We start from the raw sequence: 23,742 nt of genomic DNA, 5'->3' as shown, positions 1-23,742 counted from the left end.
CCCCTACTATCACAGCCTGGGGGGCAGGGGTTTACCTCTTTCTCCTCTGGGCAGTACAGGGGCCCTGTAGGATGAAGAACAGCTTTCTGCGCATAATAAAAGAGCTCTGATATGTTCTTCAGGTTTTTTGCTGAACACTGAAAAAAAAAGTTTAAAATGTTATATTCTGAAAGCAATGACAGGAGCTAAAAACAATTTTTAAACTATCGATATAAGGTAATAACAAGATTGCTCGAAGAAAGAGAAAAATTTTCTTTGTTGAAATCACAATATTAATGTCTACAAACGACTCAGAAGCCAATTCTGCATTCTCTTTTGTATTTGGTTTACATGACTTCACAAACAGCAGGAAATGTATTCCATCCCACACCTTCTCACATCCTATTTTAAACCACAGTTTAGTGAGAATTCACCAGCAGTACATTTCTAAATCGAATGGTAAGGCATACCTCCACACAGGTTTCGATTTCTGTGTACTGGTTCATAATGGGAAGGATGGTCTCCATACTACTGTATTCTACCAGATCAGATTTGTTCCCAACCAATATCAAAGGCAGCCTGAAAAAGCAGGATATATTGCAATAATAAGGAAAGCAGAAGACCTAAAATATCTATTTTAAAGTGAATAGTAACCATTCTAATTAACTTCACTTAATCCCCCAATATGAACCTGCTACTGTAGTCAGTTCCAGTCCCCTCGATAGCATGATCATGTTCAAAAAATATTTACTAAGTACTTTTTAAAAATTTTTTGAAAGTTAATTTATTTTCTTGAGTAATCTCTACACCCGACCTGGGGCTTGAAGTCACAACCCCGAAATTAAGAGTCATGAGCTCTTCTGAGTGAGCCACCAGACACACCTACTGAGTATTTCTTATAAGCCGGGTACTGTTCTGAGCACGAAGGAAACAAGACAGACAAGGTCCCTGCCCATTCTAATAGTGAAAAATCAGAAAATGGACAATAAGCAAATAAGCGATACACTTTCCAATTCCGTAAGTACAATGAAGAAAGTAAATAGGGGGAGGATATGGGATAGTCATGGGAGGGGGCTAATTATATGGCAATCAGGAGAAAATCTCTCTGACAAGGTGGCATCTGCGCCAAGGAAAGGAGGATGAGACGGAATGGGCCCTGTGAAGAGGAAGGAAAGAGCTGTGCAAGAAGGGACAGTGTGCACAAAGGGCTCAAACTGAAAACACACCCCGGTGAGTCCAAAGAACAGAAAACTATCAGAGAGGGTGGAAAGTACTAAGCAAAGGGAAAGAGGTATGTAAAGAGGCTGGAAAGCGGAGCAAAGGCCAGACATATAAGCTGCGGTAGGGAGTGTGCATTTTATTGTAAGTGTAAAACAGGAAGCCAGTGAAGAATTAGGAATAGGGACACAATAGGATCTGATCCACATTTTATTTTATTATTTTTAAGATTTTATTTATTTATTTGACAGAGAGAGAGATCACAAGTAGGTAGAGAGGCAGGCAGAGAGTTGGGGGAGGGAGCAGGCCCCCTGCCGAACAGAGAGCCCGATGCAGGACTCGATTCCAGGACCCTGAAATCATGACCTGAGCTGAAGGTAGAGACTTAACCCACTGAGCCACCCAGGTGCCCCTGATCAACATTTTAAAATGAGTCATATGTTGCCTTTTGGAGATACGTATTGAAATATTGACAATATGGTTTGTTCAAAACAATCCTAATGGGAGAATAAGAAATGAAACAAGACTGGCCATGAACTGACAACTGTTGATGCCGGTGACAGATACAGAGGGAATCATTAGACAATCTTCTCTACTTTTGTATGTGTCTGATTTTTTTTTCAATAATAAAAGGCTTTTTAAAATGTGGTAGTGTATTAGGACAGTGAAGATGGAGAGAAAGTATTCAGATTTGAGGTATATTTAATTTTTTTTTTAAGATCTTATTTATTTGAGACAGAGAGAGTGAGCACAAGCATGGAGAGCAGCAGACAGAGAGAGAAGGAGACACAGGCTCTCTGCTAAGCCTGCCTAATTCAGGGCTTGATCCCAGGATCCCAGGATCATGACCTGAGCTGAAGGCAGAGGCTCAACAGACTGAGCCACCCAGGTGTCCCTGGAGATCAATTTTAGAAGCAGAACTGATAGGAACAAGTGGTAGATTAGATATGGAGGTTGAGGGCAAGGCAGAAACCAAGAAAAATATATAGGTTTTTGGCTAGACAAAATAAGTAGATCTCCTGAGTCACAAAAGACTGATTTAGGGGTGGAGGGGACAGTGAGGCGTAGGCAGGGAATTAAGGATTTTGTGTCTGACAGGCCTATCAGAAATCTAAATGGGGATTACCAAAGAGAGCTAGTCTAGTAGGGAACTGTTATTTGTACATCCTGCAAGAGAGCTTGGAGAAAAAGAAAATCATCTTGCTGGAACTCCAGAAAGCAAGAGAAATTCTTATGTGCATTTATTTCTGTCCCCCCACCCCCAACATGGTTATGGGTAAAAGGACTGGCCCATTATATAACCCAAATATACATTCCTAATAAAGACAGGAGGGTCTCCAAAAATGTAGTGGTTTGCAATTAAAGGTGTATAGAAATAATTTATGGAGCTTCAAAAACTACGTATGTCCAAGCTCTACTCCAAACCTACAGATTCTAGAACTCCATGGGTGGGGAAAAGGCACCTATATTCTTTGAAAGCACCTCAGCTGACAGTGATGGGCATCCGTGATTAAGAACCATTGCGACAGGCACCTGGGTGGTTCAGTTAGTTAAGCCTCTGCCTTCGGCTCAGGTCATGATCCCAGGGTCCTGGAATTGAGCCCCGCATCAGGCTCTCTGCTCAGTGGGTAGCCTGCTCCCCCCCTTCCCCAGCCTGCCTCTCTGCCTACTTGTGCTCTCTCTCTCTGTCAAATAAATAAATAAAATCTTAAAAAAATAAAAATAAAAAAAGAACTACTGTGCCTGCTAGTTTCCAGGAATAATGAAAAAAATTCATAGATATTCCCCAGAAGAACAAAAATTCTTTGAAGTTAGTAGAATCTATATGTATGATATGTGAGTCTCTTAGGAAGCAAATCAAATAGGAATGTTACAGGAAATAGGGAGAGATCTTCTATAATTTCCCAAGTTAAGCCACGTGGATTGAGTGCATCTATACCCAAGCTGATGCTGAAGTGCCTTCATAACCCGATCTCTTTAAATGGACCTTTGTAATAGTAGAGCATGAATCATGTCTTATTAGTTTTTAAACCTTCAGTATCATTAATATCTGGCTAATGGTATTTTACTAAATAAAAGTTTGTTAAATGAAGGTTCTTCCTTCTCAGCAAAAAATGATTTGTATTTCCATAACCACAGGATGAATGTAGGAGTATGAGTGTGTATACATACAGGAAGAAGGGCGGGGGGAAAGGGTGGCCTATCTCCGCCTCAAACTTCCAAAAGAGGAAAAATATTGAGATTTGACAACCTGTCACAAATTCGGGAGATTAACAAACTATGGAAACATTTTAGTTATGTCAGGCTTGTGCATCTTCTTATTGTATGTAATTGTGCTGTTTTCTGTTTTATAGTTTAAGAAATTACTTACCTGTATTTATTAAACATACTTATTCCAATAGTAAAAAAAAAAAAAGAACGACTGTGACAACAGTGCATGAAAGTCCTACCAAAAATACATGTGCAACAAACATAAACTTAAGATATGAGGCTCGGGAAGAAATTACTGGGAAAGTGTAAGGTCCATATAATAAAGAAACAGACCCCCTACGGACAAGTCAAGCACAAGAAAATAAGTATGCTCATATGATTTGGAGAGGGGGAAAAAAAAAAAAAAAAAAGAGCCACATCTGAGAAAATTCAAGTTGATCTTCAAATGTTAAAAGCTACTTTCAGAGGATACCAAAAGGGCCACAAAATCAGCCACAGAATTTTAGGAAGCTGTCATAGTGAAACTAATTTTTTTTAAATCAGGGGTCCAACCTGGTGCTTGATAAAGAGTCCAGAAAAACTGCCTTCTCTGAAGAGTCTCCTGTGGAAACAGCTCAAGCATGCGGCAAGACGACCAAGGGTCAGGACCATGTAGCTGTGGGCCCCTCGAAGGCAGCCCTAGCTGACAGGCCCTTCCATGTTGATGGAAATGATGCTTATCCAGACTGTCCACTACTGTACCCACCAGCCACGTACCTGAAATGTGGCTATGTGTATCCAAGGAACTGAATTTTTAGCTTTATTTAATTTTACTTAATTTGCAGTCAAATCACCACAACTGACTAGAGTCTACTACAGTGGCTAGCATAGTTCTGCGGGATTACTGTCGCCTTTTCACTTTGTCAGGAAGTCATTTCAAAGTTTAAAACTATGACCAAGAGGAGCCATCAGAGCTCAAGACACAGTCACAAAGTCTCCCTCTGTAAATACATGAGCCAGGGTCAATGACCAAGTTCATCTGGTTAGAACCAGATCTTTATAGTCTCAAGGCACAAAAATGTCCAGCCAACAGAGAAATCTAAAAAATTAAATAAAGGATCAGATGTGTACAATACATAGATATTAGTTCTGATTTCCCTAATGTTTAAGAATGCCTCATAAATAATATGTTCCATTAAATAATACTGCAAGAAAAATTTTTGGTTTCCATCTGACTTAAAAATGAAAATATTTACACCCAGAACTATCATTCTGTTCATATGAAAAATACAGAAGGTGTATACTCTTACTTCTTCCCATCACACATTATCTTCCAAAGAATTTCCAAGAAATTTCCCTCTATACATTCCTAATAAAGATCTCTAGCAATCTTTAGAGAACTTATAAAGCAGTACAAGTGCATTATTTCACTGGATTCTCAAAATTACCACATGCAGCCAAGACTGGCATTAACCTCGTCTCCACTACAGAGGAGGAAGGAAGGCTCAATGAAGTCAAGTGGATTAAGCCAGATCTCAGAGGGCACTCGCTCTCCTCCCAGTCCCGTGCCCTTACACACACCACCCTGTAAGTAATCAGTGACAAGGGGAAACCGTTCCTCACCCAAGGGGCACCTCCACAGAGAAGGCAATTACGATACAGATAAAGAGGAATTCTAAACTAGAGACTTCTTAAGCACTGGTTTGAGAAAAAGAAATAATGGAAGATCAGTGATCAAAATATTTACGGTCAGAAGTTATAAATCATTCTAGTACCAGAACTTGGTTTTCTTTTCTTTTCTTTTTTTTTTTCAAGTAGGCAGAAAGACAGGCAGAGAGAGAGAGAGGAAGAAGCAGGCTCCCTGCCGAGCAGAGAGCCCGATGCGGGACTCGATCCCAGGACCCTGAGATCATGACCTGAGCTGAAGGCAGCGGCTTAACCCACTGAGCCACCCAGGCACCCAGAACTTGGTTTTCTGCTTTGCTCACAAATATATGTGCTGTCTCAAATAATTTCTCCCAAAACCAGCATCTGTGCAGAAACAGAGAAAGACCTATAGGTAAAGCAAACGTGGCAAATGTTAACTAGTGGATGTAAGTGAAGGGTTTACAGGTGTTCACTGTACGATTTCTTGCAACTTTTCTCTAAGTTTGACATTTTTCAATATACAAAGTTTCAGAGGAAAAAAAATATACCTGCTGTCTTTGTCCGTTCTTTCATTTATGAGAGGAATCCATCGACTTGTTACCTAAAAAGAAAATCAACAAAAGCTAAGCCACAGTGAGGATCTTCTCTGAAAACTCTAAATGGAAGATCAGTTTTAAAAGTGCACCCACAGAAATTTAACTAGATATACTGAAGAAAGTCACACGCTCATACCTTATCGATAGAATGCTTGTTGTTAACAGCATAAACTATGCAGATGACATTAGCCTACAAGAAAAAATTAAGAAATTAATGGTATTTTTAAACAACACAAATTTAACTGGTAGCATCTAAATTAACATATTTGGGCTAAAGGAAGACTAAAATTTGAAACCTAAAAAAAAACCCCCACACTTAGCATGCCTCCAAGAGTAGAGAGTTCCTAAGAACTTAATGCAAAAATACACAATCAAAGTCAGCAGTTAACAACATAGAATTGAAAAGACCTAAGTGAGAGAATAAACAACACTCACAAAATTATCACCAAAAAAAACCCCACAGCTATTTTTTTTTTAAACCCACCTGTGATATCTCTTGATGAAGCTGTTCATCACTCTGTTCTGCTTCTACAAATGACAAAGTTAAAAAGGTGTTCATTATTTTAAACATTTTCATAAAAACTAATGGCCAAGCTAACATTCTACATGGCACGCATCCAACATTCTTCATCCCCCATGACATTTATGTAGTAGTGTAGAGCCAGATGAGGCGCCAAAGACAAGGGCAAGCCAGGGAAGGAAAGAGTTGGACTACGATAAGGAAGCTGGCTGGCACTGAAAGACAAGTCTACCAGGGGCACGAAGAGCAGAAGGCATTGTGTGATAAATCTAGGCCAGCATCTGATCCAGAGCTGAGATGGGTCAGGCCAAAGAGATCAGAAACCCAAGCTAGAAGACTAGGTGCTGCGGTCAGAAGCCCAGACAAAGAGTCCATACACACAGGGTCAGAAGGCCAGGTGAGAATCTGGGCAATACAAGCTTAAGAGCTTGTATCTTAAGAAAGTAGGCCCCAGGGGCGCCTGGGTGGCTCAGTGGGTTAAAGCCTCTGCCTTCAGCTCAGGTCATGATCTCAGGGTTCTGGGATCGAGCCCTGCATCGGGCTCTCTGCTCAGCAGAGAGCCTGCTTCCCCCTCTCTCTCTGCCTGCCTCTCTGCCTACCTGTGATCTCTGTCAAATAAATAAATAAAATCTTAAAAAAAAAAAAAAAGTAGGTCCCAGAAGCAAAACCCAAGCATGATAGTGATGAGTGATGAGTGATACATTTATGTATCAAGAGTTCCCTTTCCAGCACGTATCTCTGGCTGGAATGGGTCTCAAATGGTGGATGTACATAAAACCCCAGAGTGCAGAGGGATATGCATGATGAGAGCCATGATGAAAAAGCATACAAATGAATGGGGTGACTGGATGGCTCAGTCAGTGAAGCGTCCAACTCTTGGTTTCAGCTCAGGTCATGATCTCAGGGTCAGGAAATCAAGCCCTGCACTGGGCTCTGCACTTAGCAGGGAGTCTGCTTGAGATTCCCTGCCCCTCTGGCTTTTGCTCTCTCTAGCTCAAATAAACAAATAAATTTTTTAAAAAGCATTCAAATGAAGAGAAACACAGTAACAGACATTAATTTAGATTACCTTATGTTAAATATTCTCCCCCCAAAATGCCTGTTATTTCTGACATACAAACTAACACCATACATGAGCATAATGATATTTTAATTTATGCTAAACAACTGGCCACATTTTAAATATCTTTTCGTATGCTGAGTAATCAATGGGTAATGGCTTCAACTCCAATGCGGTAAGAGAATAATTTTGTAAATGAAGCAGGTTATAAGGCTGACTGCCACAGAAAGCGTCCAACCCCCTCAGCTTCTGGTATAGTGCTGTCTAGCAGCTGGACAAGCAAGCCATGTATGTCATTTTTAATGTTGCCATAGTCACATTAAAAAAATCAAAAGGTTGGGGTGTGTGGGTCAAGTGTTTGTCTCTTGATTTTGGCTCAGGTCACGATCTCAGGGTCATAGGATCAAGCCCCATGATAGGTTCTGCACTGGGTGTGGAGCCTGCTTAAGGTTCTCTCTCCCCCTCTCCCTATGCCCCTCTCCTGTTCAAAAAGTAAAAAGGAACAGGTAAAAGTACATTTTCATTTAATCCAAGGTATCAAAAATATTAAAAGTTCATCACGTACTCAACAAAAGAATTATGATAAGATTTACATTCTTCTTCTCACACCAAGTTGTTTTTTTTTTTTTTAAGATTTTATTTATTTGACAGACAGAGATCACAAGTAGGCAGAGGCAGGCAGAGAAAGAGGAAGCAGGCTCCTCACCAAGCAGAGAGCCCAATGTGGGGCTCAATCCCAGGACTCTGGGATCATGACCTGAGCCGAAGGCAGAGGCTTTAACCCACTGAGACCCCCAGTCACCCCTCATACCAACTCTCTAATTCCACCTGTATTTTATACTTACAGCACTTTTCAGCTTAGACTAGCCAAATTTTAAGAGTTTGATAATCATATGTACTGGACTGCAAGTCCTGGTATTTCACTTTTAAAGTATGTGGAATACCAGCTTAGGAAAACAAAGTATTACCAATGTAATTATGCCATTCTTACAAACAGATTTTATGTTTTAGAGCAGTTTTAAAATGTACAGCAAAACTGAGTGGAAGGTACAGAGATTCCCCATATACTTCCTGCTCCCACATAGCTTCCCACTTTATGAACATAACCCATCAGAGTGGTCCATCTGTTACAACTAACTCCCAATGTGGGGATCGAACTCACAAACCCAAGATCAAGAGTCACACTCTCTACCAACTGAGCCAGCCAGGCACGCCTCCTTTTTTTTTTTTTAAAGAAGTCCCAGAACAAGCAGAATAATTTAGTGATTAAAAAGTAAGTCTGAGGGGCGCCTGGGTGGCTCAGTGGGTTAAAGCCTCTGCTTTCGGCTCAGGTCATGATCCCAGGGTCCTGGGATCGAGCCCCGCATCGGGCTGTCTGCTCTGCAGAGAGCCTGCTTCCTCCTCCTCTCTCTCTCTGCCTGCCTCTCTGCCTACTTGTGATCTCTGTCTGTCAAATAAATAAATTAAAAAATCTTTAAAAAAAAAAAAAAAAAAAGTAAGTCTGAGGGACGCCTGGGTGGCTCAGTTGGTTAAGCAGCTGCCTTCGGCTCAGGTCATGATCCCAGCGTCCTGGGATCGAGTCCCACATCGGGCTCCTTGCTCGGCAGGGAGCCTGCTTCTCCCTCTGCCTCTGTCTGCCTGTGCTCGCTCGCTCTCTCTCCCTCTGTCTCTGGCAAATAAATAAATTTAAAAATCTTAAAAAAAAAAAAAAAAAAAAAAGTAAGTCTGAGGGGCACTTGGGTTGCTCAGTCGTTAAGCATCTGCCTTCGGCTCAGGTCATGATTACAGAGTTCTGAGATGGAGCCCCACGTCAGGCTCTCTGCTCAGCAGTGAGCCTGCTTCTCCCTCTGCCACTCTCCCCACCCCCTTCTGTCAAATAAATAAATAAAATCTTTGAAAGAAAAAAAAGTAAGTACTAGTGGGTAGAAAAATTTTAAATTATTAAAAGCAATACAAATGTGCTTCTATTATTATACAATGTAAGCAAGCTGACAACTGTTTTAACTGTTATTTTGGGGAGGGGACAATTCTGATAAATTAAAGAACAAATTTAGAACTCAACAAATCCTCAAACTCAGAACTCTTTCTACATCATAAGAGCATTCCTGAATGCCTGATAACAAAACTAATCCAGAACTTACCTCTGCAAACATGCCAAGTCAAGGAGGGTAATGATTTATCTACTACTCGTCATTTATCATCACTCTTTCTTTTTCATTATTATGGAACCCAGCTTAGTAGATCTAGGACAGAGAACTACAAGATGGAGGCTTTATGTGGGGTATGGGGTGGGGGTTGGCAAGGAGATATAAATGAGACAAGATTAGGAAATGATTATTTACTGCTAGAGAAAAAGGAACGCCTATCCTGGCACATTTTTTAAAGCTCAGTATGTACCCCTTCTTTGAGGACTATTCAATTAACCCTGCAGCTTCACCCACAAGAGGATATTCATTACCTGAGTAATCTACGATGTGTGTAGGAACTCTCTCAGGGGTGACATCAGCTGGAATGGTAATTTCTTCTGCCCGGGGAGGAACCTTCATTTGCAAACAAACACAGAAAAGGAAGAAAAAAAAAAAAACCTTCAGCTATTATCCATCAAACTTGTTAACAGATCATGTAAATTCACCTATATATTATCCCCTTCCACCCATACTTATCCTTCGAAGATTTATTATACTTTTAAATGCTTATTTTTTGTGCTTGAACCCACAACCTTGAGATGAAGACATGAGATCAAGAGTTGGATGCACAACCCAGTCGCCCAGGTGCCCCGAAAAACACTTCTTTTAAAAAAACATGCACAGGGGCGCCTGGGTGGCTCAGTGAGTTAGGGCCTCTGCTTTCGGCTCAGGTCATGATCCTAGGGTCCTGGGATCCAGCCCCGCATCGGGCTCTCTGCTCGGTGGGGAGCCTGCTTCCTCCTCTCTCTCTGCCTGCCTCTCTGACTACTTGTGATCTCTGTAAAATAAATAAATAAAATCTTAAAAAAAAAAATGCACATTTAGGGGTGCCTGGGTGGCTCAGTGGGTTGAGCCTCTGCCTTCAGCTCAGGTCATGATCTCAGGGTCCTGGGATCAAGCCCTGCATCTGGCTCTCTGCTCAACGGGAGCCTGCTTCCCCCCACCCCTGCCTGCCTCTCTGCCTACTTGTGATCTCTCTCTCTCAAATAAATAAATAAAATCTTTAAAAAAAAAAAAAAAGCATGCACATTTCTACTTGTGTGGGCACAGGACATATTAAATATACTTCAGCTCTAACACAGCCTAAAACAATACCTAAGTTAATTCAGTGTTTCAAACATTTGATTTTTAAATGCTATTTTCATTCCATTTTTTTGATGCTTAAGATACTCTACAAATGAGGAGCTATGTTAATCCAAAGCAATTCTCAAATAAAACAATAAATTATCAAAATTGATTTCTTCTAGAAGATAACTGATTGGCTACATAAGCCTTATTAAATGACTCCATTTTTAAAGGAAGACTATGATTTTTTTAAATCAATTAAAAACCTCTTATCCATACCCAAGAGGACTATGCTAAAATGACAATTCTAAACTCAGTTAAATGATCATAGAAAACTTTTAGGTATTATACTCCAAGTGATCAGATGATGATGATACACTTCATTCCACAAATTAAGTAATTACTTATTTCAGTATCTTATTTAAAGGGGGGGAAACAAAAGAAACAACGAATGGTCATAATGGCATTTGTAACTGATGAAAACACTACCATATAATATACCGAATTCCTGTCTAAACAATGAGATTATACATATTCCTAACTAAACAAGAGGAAAGAAAAAGGAAATGCAAACTGTGGGACTAATAATACTAACTACGTGAAGAGAATAAATAGTATTCATCCCATTTGCATCAATCCCATTCCCCAAAACAGAATTCTAACTTTACATAAGGCCTAAGCCAACAGTCCCTCATTCTGGAACACAAATTTATTGCAATAATCATAAAATCACCTTACTCTACTATCATTAACCTTACCTCCTTTGAGACACAAAACAATCCTTTCAGTGGTGTTATGAATTAGTTTCTTCATTTGTAAAATGATGTAATGGATAATATGAAAGGTTCTCAGATATGTGGTCGGAATCCTAGGGGTACTAATGCCTCAAAGACCAGGGAGTGTCAGATGGAAGGCAGGTGGGGAGCCAGCTAGACATTTCACCCTTATTTCAACTAAAGGATACTCGCCTATTTTATATTTTGGGGTTATGAATAACATTTTGTTTTTAGGAAAGGATTAACAGCTTAGATGATCTGTAATAGCCCTTCCAGCTCCCATTTTACAGATGGGACAACTAAGGCACAGAGATGACAAATGTCCTAGCCAAGATCCAAAGGAGGAAAAGGAAAGGACTTAGTGAACCCAGATCTGGTTTGATTCTTGCTCCTGCGCTACATTTCAGGGATACCCTGTGTAAACTAATATGAGCCCTTTTATAGTCACAGCTGTCAGAAAGGAAACACCTGCCAAAAAAGTGCAGAACTTATTTCACTTCAACTCAATTTTGATAAATTAAAAAGATTTCAAATGTAGAAAAGACATAAAAATGTTTACCTCTTCTGGGAATTCTTCACTGACCAGAGACATAATCAGTGATGTCTTCCCAACTCTAGCTGTGAAAACAAACATCATTATTTTAATAATAAAATGCCCAGATTCTCCATAAGCTCAAATTCAACAACAGAGCAGAGTCTGTTATTCATTAGCTAAAATCAGAGGCATCCAACTCACCCAGTTTTAGTACAATGCTTAAAATTTATCTTTTTTTCTGTTTTGGAAAGTTACACATGCCCATTGTTTAAAACTAAAAAATTACCAAAATATATAAAAGCAAAAATCTTCCCCCAAATCCCTTTCTACCAGTTTCGTATATGAAGTCTCCCAGATTTTTTCCTTACTTATGCTATTATAATAATTCACCACACAGTTTACAAGTAGAATCGCAGCATTCATACTATTTTACAATCTTCCCTTATTGTTTAATTATGTACTTGGGTAGCATTCCACGTCCATATGTAAAAATTTCCTGAGATGAGTGAAGGTACAGTTATTATGTAATAAACACAGAGTTTTATTGGGGATGATGAAAGACTTTTAGATGGAAAAAATGCTGATGATTACACAACACTGTGAATGTATTTAATGTCCCTTAACCATACTCTCAAAAATGGTTAAAACGTCAAACCATATTCCTTAAATATTTTATCACAATTTTTAAAAATAGCAGCAGGAAATCCATTTTACATTAATATAAAAGATCTCTTACATTATTTCTTGACAGTTGTATAAGAATCCATCATAAGACATGTCCTAATTTATTAATGCAGTCTTCTAACGATGAGCACTGTTCAAGTTTTTGCCTTTATAAACAATGCTGCAATGAATATTTCTACAGGGTAAATTCCTAGAAGTGAACTCGTTAGCATGCATAATCTTCATTTTTAATAACTATTGTTAAATCACCTCTAAAAAAGAACAAGCTAACTTACATCCTCACCAAGAGAAGATAAGGGTGTCTGCTTTGGACATCCGTACATTCTTTTTTTAGGTTATCATATAGAAAAACTTAGTGAGAGCAAAAGTAGCTTTCCTGTTATATTTTCTAACCTAGCAAGATTTTTTTCTCTAGAAAGATTTTTAATGCACAAACTTAAAAATCTTCATTTTCATTTGGAAATTTCATTTCCATTCCCATCACTTTCTGATCATATACATTCAACTGCATCAACTAAATCCTTTTGTGATTCTAGAGGAAAACAATCCACCCGCCTATTAATCTCTGCCATAACGGCAAATAAGTTTCCAAAGGTAAAGCCTAAATATTAAAGAACTGGAAAATTTTAAAGTGAAGAAAAGTCACATTCCTTTTTTAAAATGATGACTAAAAGAAACAGTGATGAAAACCACAAGTCAAGTCTCCGGAAAAATAATGAATGGCTTGAAAAAGAAAAAAAAGAGTGTGGGCCAAAACCACGTAAAGGGTATGCTGCAAACAAGTGTTGCTTGGGGAAACTCAGAGTAGACTGAGCGACAGGTATCTTATAGCTCTGATTTCTGAGGATCTTTTCAGTTTACTCGTGTTTGAAGGCTTGGGCCTTTTTCAAGTAGCTGACTATAAGATAACACTTCTCTGAGTTCCAACCATGTCAGTGAATCCAGAGTCCATCTCAAAGTACCACTAGAATACAGTTATCAATGTCAGCTTATCCAGCCCCCTGCAAAATTCAGATGAAGAACCTGGGGCCCAGAAACAGCGATTTCTCAAGGGCTCACAAAAAAAAATGAGTTGCAGACTTAAGAAAATAACCCATCTTTCTGATGGCTAAGCCAGTGTTCTCTTTCCTGCAACATACTTTAAAAAAATATTAAGACATGGGGTGCCTGGGTGGCTCAGTCTATTAGGTGTCAGCCTTTGGCTCTGGTCACGATCAAGGTCTTCGGATCAAGTCCCGCATCAGGTTCCCTGCTCAGCAGCGAGGCTGCTTCTCCCTCTCCCTATGCCTCCTGCTCCCTCTTGCACACTTGCTCGCTCTTTTTCTTTCTCCCAAATAAATAAAATCTTAAAAAAAACAAAAAATATTAAGACAATAATACAGAGAAGGAATGATAGCCCCTAAAGTCAGCAAGCACTACATACACAAAAACTATATAAATTAATTAAAATATTCACTGATTCACTGGTGACTAATCCAGCTCTGGTTCCACTTTTTTTTTTTTTAACTTATTTTGAGAAAGTATCAACTTTCAGAAACATTGCAAAAATAGTACAAAGGAGTCATATCTATTCTTTAACCAAATCCCTCAAATGTTAACATTATATTATCATTCCTTTCCTCTCCCTCCCCCTACTCTTTTTAAACCATTTAAGAGTAAGTTGTAGATGCCTCTTTACCCTTAAGCACCTTAAGTTATGTATTTCCTAAAAACGAGATCATTCTCTTCCATAACCACGGTGTACTGTCAAGATCAGGAAATTAACACTAACAGTGCTATTATCTACTCTGTCGACCTTATTTCACATCTCACCATTTGTCCCATTACCATCTCTTATAGAAAAGAAAAATCTTTTTCTTCCCCCAGGATCTAATGTTGCATTTGGTCGTCATGTTTCCTTTGTCTTTAGTCTGGAAGAGTTCCTCTTTTTATCTTTCATGGCCTCAGCATTAAAAAAAAAAAAAAAAAAAAAAAAGTCATTTAATTTGTAGACTCTCTCTCAATTGGGTTTGTATGATATTATCTCATAATTTCAGGTTTTGCATTCTGCGAAGGAACATTCCAGAAATGATACTGTATCCCTCAAAGTGCATCACAGTAGAAAGGAGACTATGTCAATTTGTCCCACTAATGGTGATGTTAATTTTCATCACTTGGAGGATGTGGTGTCTGCAGGTTATTATCATTCCCTTTATAATTGATAAGTATCCTGTGAGACTACAAGCCACTATAGTCAACTGTAAGTTGAGACTATGTGAATACTGTTTCTCATCAAACTTTCACCTACTGGTTTTAGCAGCCATTCATGTCTTGTGTTGCTTGTTCTGTCTTGTGTTGCTTTAGTGGTGGTTATGTGGTGGTGTTTCTATCAGTCCTTCTACATTACTTTGCATTCTGCTTTAAGCAAAAACTCCCTTCTGATTCATATCAGCACGGTCTCATGGATTCCTACACTATTCTATGCGTTATGATCCACTAGTGTCATTATTTAGAGGCTCAAATTGTTCCATTTTACTCCGAAAAAATGACATTTATACAGGTATAAATCAGAATTACTATATGACCTCATTTTATAAAAAATATGTATTCACACTGGAAAAAAAAAACAACCCTGAAGGATCTATACACCAAAGCAGTCATCTCTGAAGTAAACGTAATTGCAACTTTCTTTGTGCTTTTGTACTTCTGCATCTTTTCCCAATTTTCTACAACAAATATAAACAATTTTTGCTCCTAGAAAATGTTAACAATTACTATTTTAAAAGTCACTATTTAGTAGTAAAAACTGGCATGTTCTAAATTTATAGATGGCAGGGTGTCTGGGTGGCTCAGTCAGTTAAGCATCCAACTCTTGATCTGAGCTCAGGTCTTGATCTCAGGGTTGTGAGTTCAAGCCCCACACGGGGCTCCACAGTGGGCATGGAGCCTACTTAAAATTTTTTTTTTTACAAAGGGCAACTAAAATTTACCTAAAGAATGGCAAGTTAAATGCATTATTTCACTCCTTCAAGAAATATTTCTTGAGGACTTCTATAGGCGAGGCACTATTTCTGGTGCTGGGGATACACCTGATCAAGGCACTAGTTCTTCCTTATTTTTACATTCATGGAGATTATATACCAACAGATTTATGAGATTTTCACCAAAAAAGAATATTCTTTCTACATATCAGGACATAAAGCAAAAACTCAAAAACTGGCCATGCTTGATATACCCTTCCTCTGTACTGAGCATTCGAATTCTGTCAAATTTTCCTCTGAAATTTTTAATATTAATTCCTTTCTCTCTGTTCCCACCTTTCTGTAATTAGAATATTTTCTATCCCTTCCTCCAACCTCTCCTCTTATTAAAATCCATCAGAATACAAATGGCAACCCCTCTCTCTTAGACATCTTTTCATTTTCTAACTCATCTGATCAAAAGCCTTGACTCTCAATTACCTACCACATCAAGGTGAAACATTCTGCTGGCCTTTAAAAATCATGCATAATTTAATGCCACCTCATCTATCTAATCTCATTTCCCACTATTTCCACATGCATGGTTTGCTCAAATAAGGCCATTCTGCTCTGTGTAAGCACAAACAGGCTATTACGGATCTTGCCTCCTCACATGGTTTTCTTCATCTAACACATCGTTCCCTCTCCCTCCTCTGCTTTTCCAAATGTTAACCATCTCTCAAGGGCAGCACAAACTCTACCTCTTCCCTAAAGACATCCCAGGGCAAATACAGCCCTCCCTTTCCTTCTTTGGGCTACTTCTGTGCCACATAACTGAACACTAAACTGTTACGAATACAACGTACATACTTAACATGTCTGCATCTACAGTACCGTAATAATCAAATATTTGATAATGAACTGAATTTTCTAATTTTATATGAGTGGGAGAAAGACCTCTAGCACAGCAGCCAGACTGAATTATCTGACTTACTTTCTCCTTGCCCAAGTACAACAGCATTGCTATCATTTCAGCCCTGCCATTTAGGAAATTAAGTTCTACCTCGTGGAGCTTCTGGAACTATCCCATTCAAAGTTTTTCTTAACAGCAGCTGAAGAGCTATGAACAGTAGGGTAACTTCTGAGGAAAAAAAATACATTCTAAAATTACTAAATTCTAAGTAATTCTAAAATTACTCTGTGCAATTAATGTTGAAATTGCCAATAATATTAAAGGAGGGCATGATGTAATAAAGAATCCATCTGGTCTTTGTCCCCACCCAGTTCCTGGCACAGAGCTTCAAAATCCCTTGGAAGTTCCTAGGTGATAGGAGTATCTTTTGTTACAGTCTCTTTCAACAAACTTGAGTTTATCTTGATTAGACAGGAGGGACTAGAGAGCTTTAGGATGGGGACTCGTTGTCACAAAAACCAACCATGCAATCAGTGGGTTGGAACTTTCAGCCCCACCCCAAAACCCAGCAGCTGGTAGGGTGAAGGCAAGAGTGAGCCCACAGATTTAATCAATCATGTCTACATAATGAATCCCCATTAAAAAAAAAACAAACTCTGGACATCAAAGCTCAGGGGAGCTTCCTAGTTGGTGAACATAATGATGAACCAGGAAGGTGGCACACTCTGACTCCATGAGGACAGATGCTCCCATGCTCAGGATCCTATGAGACCTTGTCCTACATACCTCTTAATCTGGCTATTCATTTGTGTAAATGTAAGTATAGCACTTTCCTAAGTTCTGTGAGTTGTTCTAGTGAGTTATCAAACCTAAGGGGGTTGCAGGAAGCTCCAAACTTGTAGTCAGCCAAGAAGTGTGGGTAATCTAGGGACCCCAGTTGTAGCTGGGGTCTAAAGTAAGGGTAGGGACACCTGGGTGGCTCAGTCAGTTAAGCATCTGCCTTTGGCTCAGGTCATGATCTCAGGGTCCTGGGATCGAGCCCCACATCCGGCTCCCTTTCCCTCCAGAAAGCCTGCTTCTCCCTCTCCCTTTGCCTGCCGCTCCCTCTGCTTGTGCTGTCAAGTAAGTAAATACAATCTTCAAAAAAAATAATAAAGTAAGGGTAATCTTGTTGGGGACCTTGGACTTTAACTTGTAGGATCTGATGCTAACTCAGGGTAGTGTCAAAATTGAACTGAATTGTAGAACACTCAGAAAACTGTCAGAATGAAAAGGACATGACAGTTTGGTATTTATGAGAAGTAGAGATGGCTCAAAAACTGAGAAACACTGCAATAGACCTTCTATCCAAGAGTACAAGTTCTATTCTGGCATATTTGCTCATGTCTGGACAAACTAGGGGAAAAAACCACTGGAAGATCATACAGACAGTATTAACTTATGGTTTTACATGACCCATCTTCCCTGTGCAGACTCCTACCAATTCATTTGCTCAGTATTCACATGACTGTCTTCCAAATGCAAAGTTTAAACTTACATACTCTGTGGGATAATATGGAAAATGTATTAAACAAGATAGATAAAACTGCTATGGAAGAGGTAGGGATCAAGTGCTATGCTCAATTGTGCTTGAAAAAAAGGAAAGGGGGCAGGGAAAGGTGGGAAGAGAAAGGGATATTTTCTGCTCTAAACATAGCAGAAAATAAAAAAGCTCATAAAAGCAGCATATAGTTTGGTCTCAAGGAGGAAAAACTGAGTAATGAACTAAGACACGTAGGTTCTAAAGACAGTACTATGCGTGTATAACATCTAGGCAAACATCCAGCATATCACCACTGATCTCCTGAAGGACTTCCTAGACCTCCTTGATGAAAACTTTACTTTTCCTACCAGCTACTGAGTGTCTGGAAAGACTAAGGAACAAGAATTTCATTATCACCCACAGGAAATTCCACAAGGACAGAGAATGTGTCTTTCTTGCTCATTACTGAATCTTAGCTCCTAGCAAATGCTCTTAGTAAATGCAACTTACAGCTTAGTGGTTAAGACACAGATTTGAAATTTAGGAAAGTGGGGCACCTGGGTGGCTCAATCATTAAGTGTCTGCCTTTGGCACAGGTGCGATCCCAGGATCCTAGGATCGAGCCCCAGGGCATCTAACACATCGTTCCCTCTCCCTCCTCTGTGAGAAGCCTGCTTCTCCCTCTCCCTCGCCTTCTCCCCTGCTTGTGTTTCCTTTCTCGCTGTCTCTTTCTGTCAAATAAATAAATAAAATCTTAAAAAAAAAAAAATTTAGGAACGTGGTTGTTTACTTTTGAGAGAAAGAGAAGAAAATACAAGGGGCTTCAACTGATTGGTAATGTCTTCTTTAAGTGATGGGTATTTGTTATATTATACTTTACACCTTTGATATAAATAGTTCACCAAAAAAAAGGGGGAAAAAATAAAAGCTTTGGAATCAGCCAAAACTAGACAGAAATCTTAGTCCCAGCGGTTACTGGCTGTGTTTCCCCAGGCAAGTCGTCAAGCCTCAGTTTACTCATCTATATAATGGTAAACAGCTGCTGGTGAGTTGGTAAGAGGGTTAATTACAATGACAGATACATAATGCTCAGCACAACACCTGGCAAACATTAAATACACAAATGGCGTTTGTCGTGATAATCATGATCACAGTTTATATTAAAGGAGTTAAGTGAGCACTAGAATGGGCCAGATAACTTGGATTTGGGAATCAGCTTTCTAATTAGCAGTATAACCTTGAGTTGTCACTGACTCTCTCTGGGCCCCAATTTTCTCATCAGTTTAAAAAAAAAAAAAGACTAGATGCTATCAATGCTTATATGCTCTGTGATTAATCTACACTATCATGTAGCACACCTTAGAAGACTGGCTTATAACAGATGAAAAAAGTGCACATTACATGTACCTTACAGTGATGTACCTTAGAGTACCCCAACAATGGCAGACAGATCCCCAAACTGTATCTGTTATCTATTTCGTGTATGGGAAAGTGATTTGACAGGAACTTTCACCTAGCTATAAGAACAAGGTAGGACTCTCCAGGGCAATATGGGATCCAGAAATTTCTAGAACTTGCTGACTAACAATCAGCATTTCGTAACTTTTTTCCTTAAGTAACTCCTTTCAGCGTGGCCTTATTTAGGGTCCCAGAAACCCCAACCCTTCAGCTAGCTCAAGGTAACATTCATCTCCAAATCCACAGCAGTCCATTCTAATTACTGACTATGCACATGATTACGCACAGTGGGGGCCAAACAGTTAACCTTAAAATGAACCAAACTACTGCCTTATTGCAGCAGCTTCAGAAAACCTAGAACTTGGACCTCCCGCCTATTTTTTACTCTTGGCAACTGAAGCTGCTGCCGAGCAAGAAGAATGCATTTGGGAAAGAGCCCTAATAAAGTTCCTTGCAAAGAGTGGTGATGTCTGATTTAAGGCAACACACAGCAGGGCTGACTGTGGGTCACCTGACAGGAGGTTGCCTCTGCTTTGAATCCAGTGAAGTCCACCAGGCCCTGTACTATACACTATTTTAGTAAGTAATAAAACTCCAAGTACTAAAAGCAACAAACCTTCCAGAAGAGCCAATGCTTGTACAATTTCTGTCACCTTTGAACTTCTGGGTCTTTCTCACCCGCGTAGAGATGTCTTTTTTTCCCTAGTGTCTCCAAAAACCCACAGCTAACACCAGCACAGATGTTCCCAGAAACTGTTCCATTTCTGCAGAGCTCTTACATCTCTACATTCTTATCGTTGATCAACTATGTTAAGAATGGGAAAAATGAATCAGATGCTCAATAACTCAGATGCTTCTTGATACTTGCTTGGTCCTTGAGAAATCTGTCTGTGTTGATACCTTTCAGACCTTGATTCCTCTCACAATCCCCTTTTTAGAATTACTTTTTAAATTTTTTTATCAGATTTTATTTATTTGAGAGGGGGAGAGAGAGAGAGAGAAAGAGAGCAGGAGCAAGGAGAGGGAGAAGCAGGCTTCCCGCTAAGCAGGGAGCCCAAGGTGGGGTTGGATCTCAGGACCCTGGGATCACGACCTGGGGTGAAGGCAGATGCTTAATGACTGAGCCAGTGGCCCCTAGAATTACCATTTTAAAATTTTGCTTGTATCCCACCACTCCAAAACCCTCACCAGTTTCAGAAGAAACCTTTTAATCCACAACTGGAAATGTTCAACAAAAACAAAACAAAAACAAAAAACAAACTTTTAATCCACAACTGGGAATGTTCAATAAAAATGATCAAAATGATGTCAAACACCAACATTAAAAGGCCTACTAATTTCCAAGAAAACTAAAGACTTACTGCTCCTTACTCACAACCACACAGGCCTTCAACAGGCGTTCCACGTTACTTTTAAAGTCCCCTCCCTCACCACAACTCTTCCATGTCATCCATTCTTCCTAATCTCTCTGATTAAAACTCAAGAGAACAACCTTTTTCCTGGCCATTGTCCCTGTCTGCTTTTCCCATGGACCCCTTACTTTCCCAGGGATAGTTTCAGAAGGGAAAGACCAACATTCTGAGGACATTCTGATTTCTTGACCACTCTCAACAAGGCAGCTCTGGCCACCGATGCAGCAGCAGGCTCCGGCCCAAGTACAAACCTGCCACCAGCTCCATTCCAACAGGGCAGGCCTCAGGGACAGAGGAGGAAAACCCCCGGCAGGACGGCCGGAGAAAAGGGCACCACAACTACAACAATTAAAGAGCTTTACTTACGCTTGATCATACAGATGGTGACGCCAAACATGAGAATCATTCAATTTGAGCTTTTTTTTTTTTTTTAAGATTTTATTCATTTGAAAGAGATCATAAGCAGGCAGAGAGGCAGGCAGAGAGAGAGGGGGAAGCACGCTCCCTGCCCGTACAGGGCTCGATCCCAGGACCCTGGGATCATGACCCGAGTCGAAGGCAGAAGCTTAAACCCACCGAGCCACCCAGGTGCCCCCAATTTGAGTTCTTTTTATGGATACTACCACTTAGAGTGTGGTACTTTTATTTATTTACTCATTTATATTCTTTCTGCCTCACCTGTTAAAAAAAAATCTGAGGTGGTTTAGTACTCCCTGTAATATAACAATTCCATCTACTTTCTGAAGTAACTGTACAGTAGGCTTTTTAAAAATCAAAGAACAGGAATCTCTCCCACATAAAAATCCAAGGGGGATTTCCTCTTTTTAAAAAAAGTTGAAAATTAGAGCAAGAGAGACAAATTACAGTGAACTTGGGGAGAAAATGAGTACATTTTCATTAGTATCATTTTGGGTTTCCTTTTGGGAGAGCAGTAAGATGATAGGTACTTTAACTAATAAAAGATTGGCAGATGTGATTCAGTTAAGAAAGGCTTCGGTGAATCTAAACTAGAGCTTTTTGGTTCCTTTAAGGCCTAACCACCTTACCCTGAATGAGACCATAAAAGAAATAGGAAAGCAGCAGGTTTAAAATTACAATAGGCCGCTAATTTTAGACTAATTTTAACTGAGAAACAAATAAGCACCTTAAAAACAATGAAAACATTTTAGAATATTAAATTTAAAAAACTATTTGAACAAGCCTACAATCCAAAAGGCCCCTCGACAATGGCAGATCTGAGTATAAAGACTACGTATTTTCAACAGCTTCAAAAATAATTTCCATAGGGGTGCCTGGGTGGCTCAGTGGGTTAAAGCCTCTGCCTTCGGCTCAGGTCATGATCCCAGGGTTCTGGGATCAAGCCCTCGTTGGGCTCTCTGCTTGGTGGGGAGCCTGCTTCCTCCTCTCTCTCTGCCTGCCTCTCTGCCTATTTGTGATCTCTGTCAAATAAATAAATAAAATCTTAAAAAAAAAATAATATCCATAAAGGAACAAACTTCTCTCATTACTGTACCCATTAAATTTTATATTTAATACAAATACCATATATACTTACACAATTTTATAACAAATAATTTATTAATAAAATATATGTAAAATATAATTGAAAGATATTTAACAAAAATATTAATATGGAGAACAAAAAATTATTGTTAGCCAGCCACCTAACATTCTCTACTTCCTCTCTTTTGCCTGAGAAACACTGAAGTAATCTCTAAAAACAAAAGGCACGGTCACAATTATCCCCAGAGACGGAAGGCCTCCTGATCGGTTCAACACAACATTCCCCAGCGCTGCCGGAGACTCCATGCTTCTAAGTAGGTCATCCACGGGAAACACAACTCATCACTATAGAACAAATTATCGAGATTCATCCAGGCTAAAAATTTCTTTGTCTTTTCATCACATCTTTTGAACATCTAGTTCTAAATGACAGCAAATTCCTAATATTCATGAAGCGGAAATAACATTTTTTGGTTTAATTACCATCTTACCAGCCATATTGGCTATTTTTCTTGTTAACAAACACCCCGTGTTTCAAGTGGTAAAGGGACCTACTCCTCATTTTTATCTGCTGCTCCTTACGTAGCCTTGTCAGCTCTTCCTAAATTTCGTAATTAGAATATACAGGGATGAGAAGGGTGACTATGGAGTTTCCCAGTTATTTTAACTGGGAAACTTTACCATTTGGGGCAATAGCTGGGTACTGTTCCAAAGGAAAATTTCATTGACCACATGCAAACTATTTGGGCTGCAGGAGAAAAAAACGTCACAGTCCATCCCTGTCCTTTGCACTAGATCAACCCTAGTGCTCAACCAGTGCCAGAGGAACAAAAAGACAGATGTGTGATACACATGCAAGAATGACATAGAACAAACTTCCTAAGAACAAAGAGACTCTTCAGACTAGGCCTGAACATCCTTGGTCACAAACTGTCACCCAGGTACTAAACACAGTATAATTGAAACTGGAGGATTTAACAAAGACCAGAATGGAAAGCAATATGGCTTTAAAGGGACTGCAGAGGGGCGCCTGGGTGGCTCAGTGGGTTAAAACCTCTGTCTTCGGCTCAGGTCATGATCCCAGGGTCTGGGGATCGAGCCCCGCACGGGGCTCTCCGCTCAGCGGGGTGCCTGCCCCCCCCCACTTGTGATCTCTGTCAAACAAATACATAAAATATTTTTTAAAAAATAAATAAATAGGGGCGCCTGGGTGGCTCAGTGGGTTAAGCCGCTGCCTTCGGCTCAGGTCATGATCTCAGGGTCCTGGGATCGAGTCCTGCATCCAGCTCTCTGCTCAGCAGGGAGCCTGCTTCCTCCTCTCTCTCTCTGCCTGCCTCTCTGCCTACTTGTGATCTTTGTCAAATAAAAAATAAAATCTTTAAAAATAAATAAATAAATAAAGGGAGTGCAGAAAGTTTTTCTCCTAACAACATAAATGCTAGATTACTGAAGTTTCTTTGATTCTTTTTTATTTTATTTAAAGATTTTTATTTATTTGACAGAGATCACAAGTAGGCAGAGGCAGGCAGAGAGGAAGGG

The 23,742-nt window shown here is 39.6% G+C and overlaps 1 protein-coding gene across 12 annotated transcripts in view; it reads right to left on the bottom strand.

Annotated features, from left to right (window-relative positions):
• RHOT1 (ras homolog family member T1) overlaps positions 1 to 23,742 on the bottom strand; it is a 60,764-nt gene that overhangs the window by 32,171 nt on the left and 4,851 nt on the right. For 8 of the 12 annotated variants that reach the window (XM_082707329.1, XM_082707334.1, XM_082707339.1 and 5 more), the window contains exons 2-8: positions 11,797 to 11,855; positions 9,669 to 9,750; positions 6,115 to 6,158; positions 5,767 to 5,820; positions 5,583 to 5,635; positions 450 to 558; positions 36 to 137 (exon numbers count right to left, since the gene is read on the bottom strand). In XM_082707329.1, the coding sequence (XP_082563455.1) occupies positions 36 to 137; positions 450 to 558; positions 5,583 to 5,635; positions 5,767 to 5,820; positions 6,115 to 6,158; positions 9,669 to 9,750; positions 11,797 to 11,855 (503 nt within the window). The remainder of the gene's footprint in view (positions 1 to 35; positions 138 to 449; positions 559 to 5,582; positions 5,636 to 5,766; positions 5,821 to 6,114; positions 6,159 to 9,668; positions 9,751 to 11,796; positions 11,856 to 23,742) is intronic. The other 4 variants (XM_082707338.1, XM_082707337.1, XM_082707332.1 and 1 more) reach the window with 1 other exon arrangement.

Source organism: Mustela nivalis, assembly GCF_964662115.1.
Source record: "Mustela nivalis genome assembly, chromosome: 17".
NCBI classification, from domain to species: domain Eukaryota; kingdom Metazoa; phylum Chordata; class Mammalia; order Carnivora; family Mustelidae; genus Mustela; species Mustela nivalis.
The sequence above is the reverse complement of the archived record's forward strand: the minus strand, read 5'-3'. Positions and strand labels throughout refer to the sequence as shown.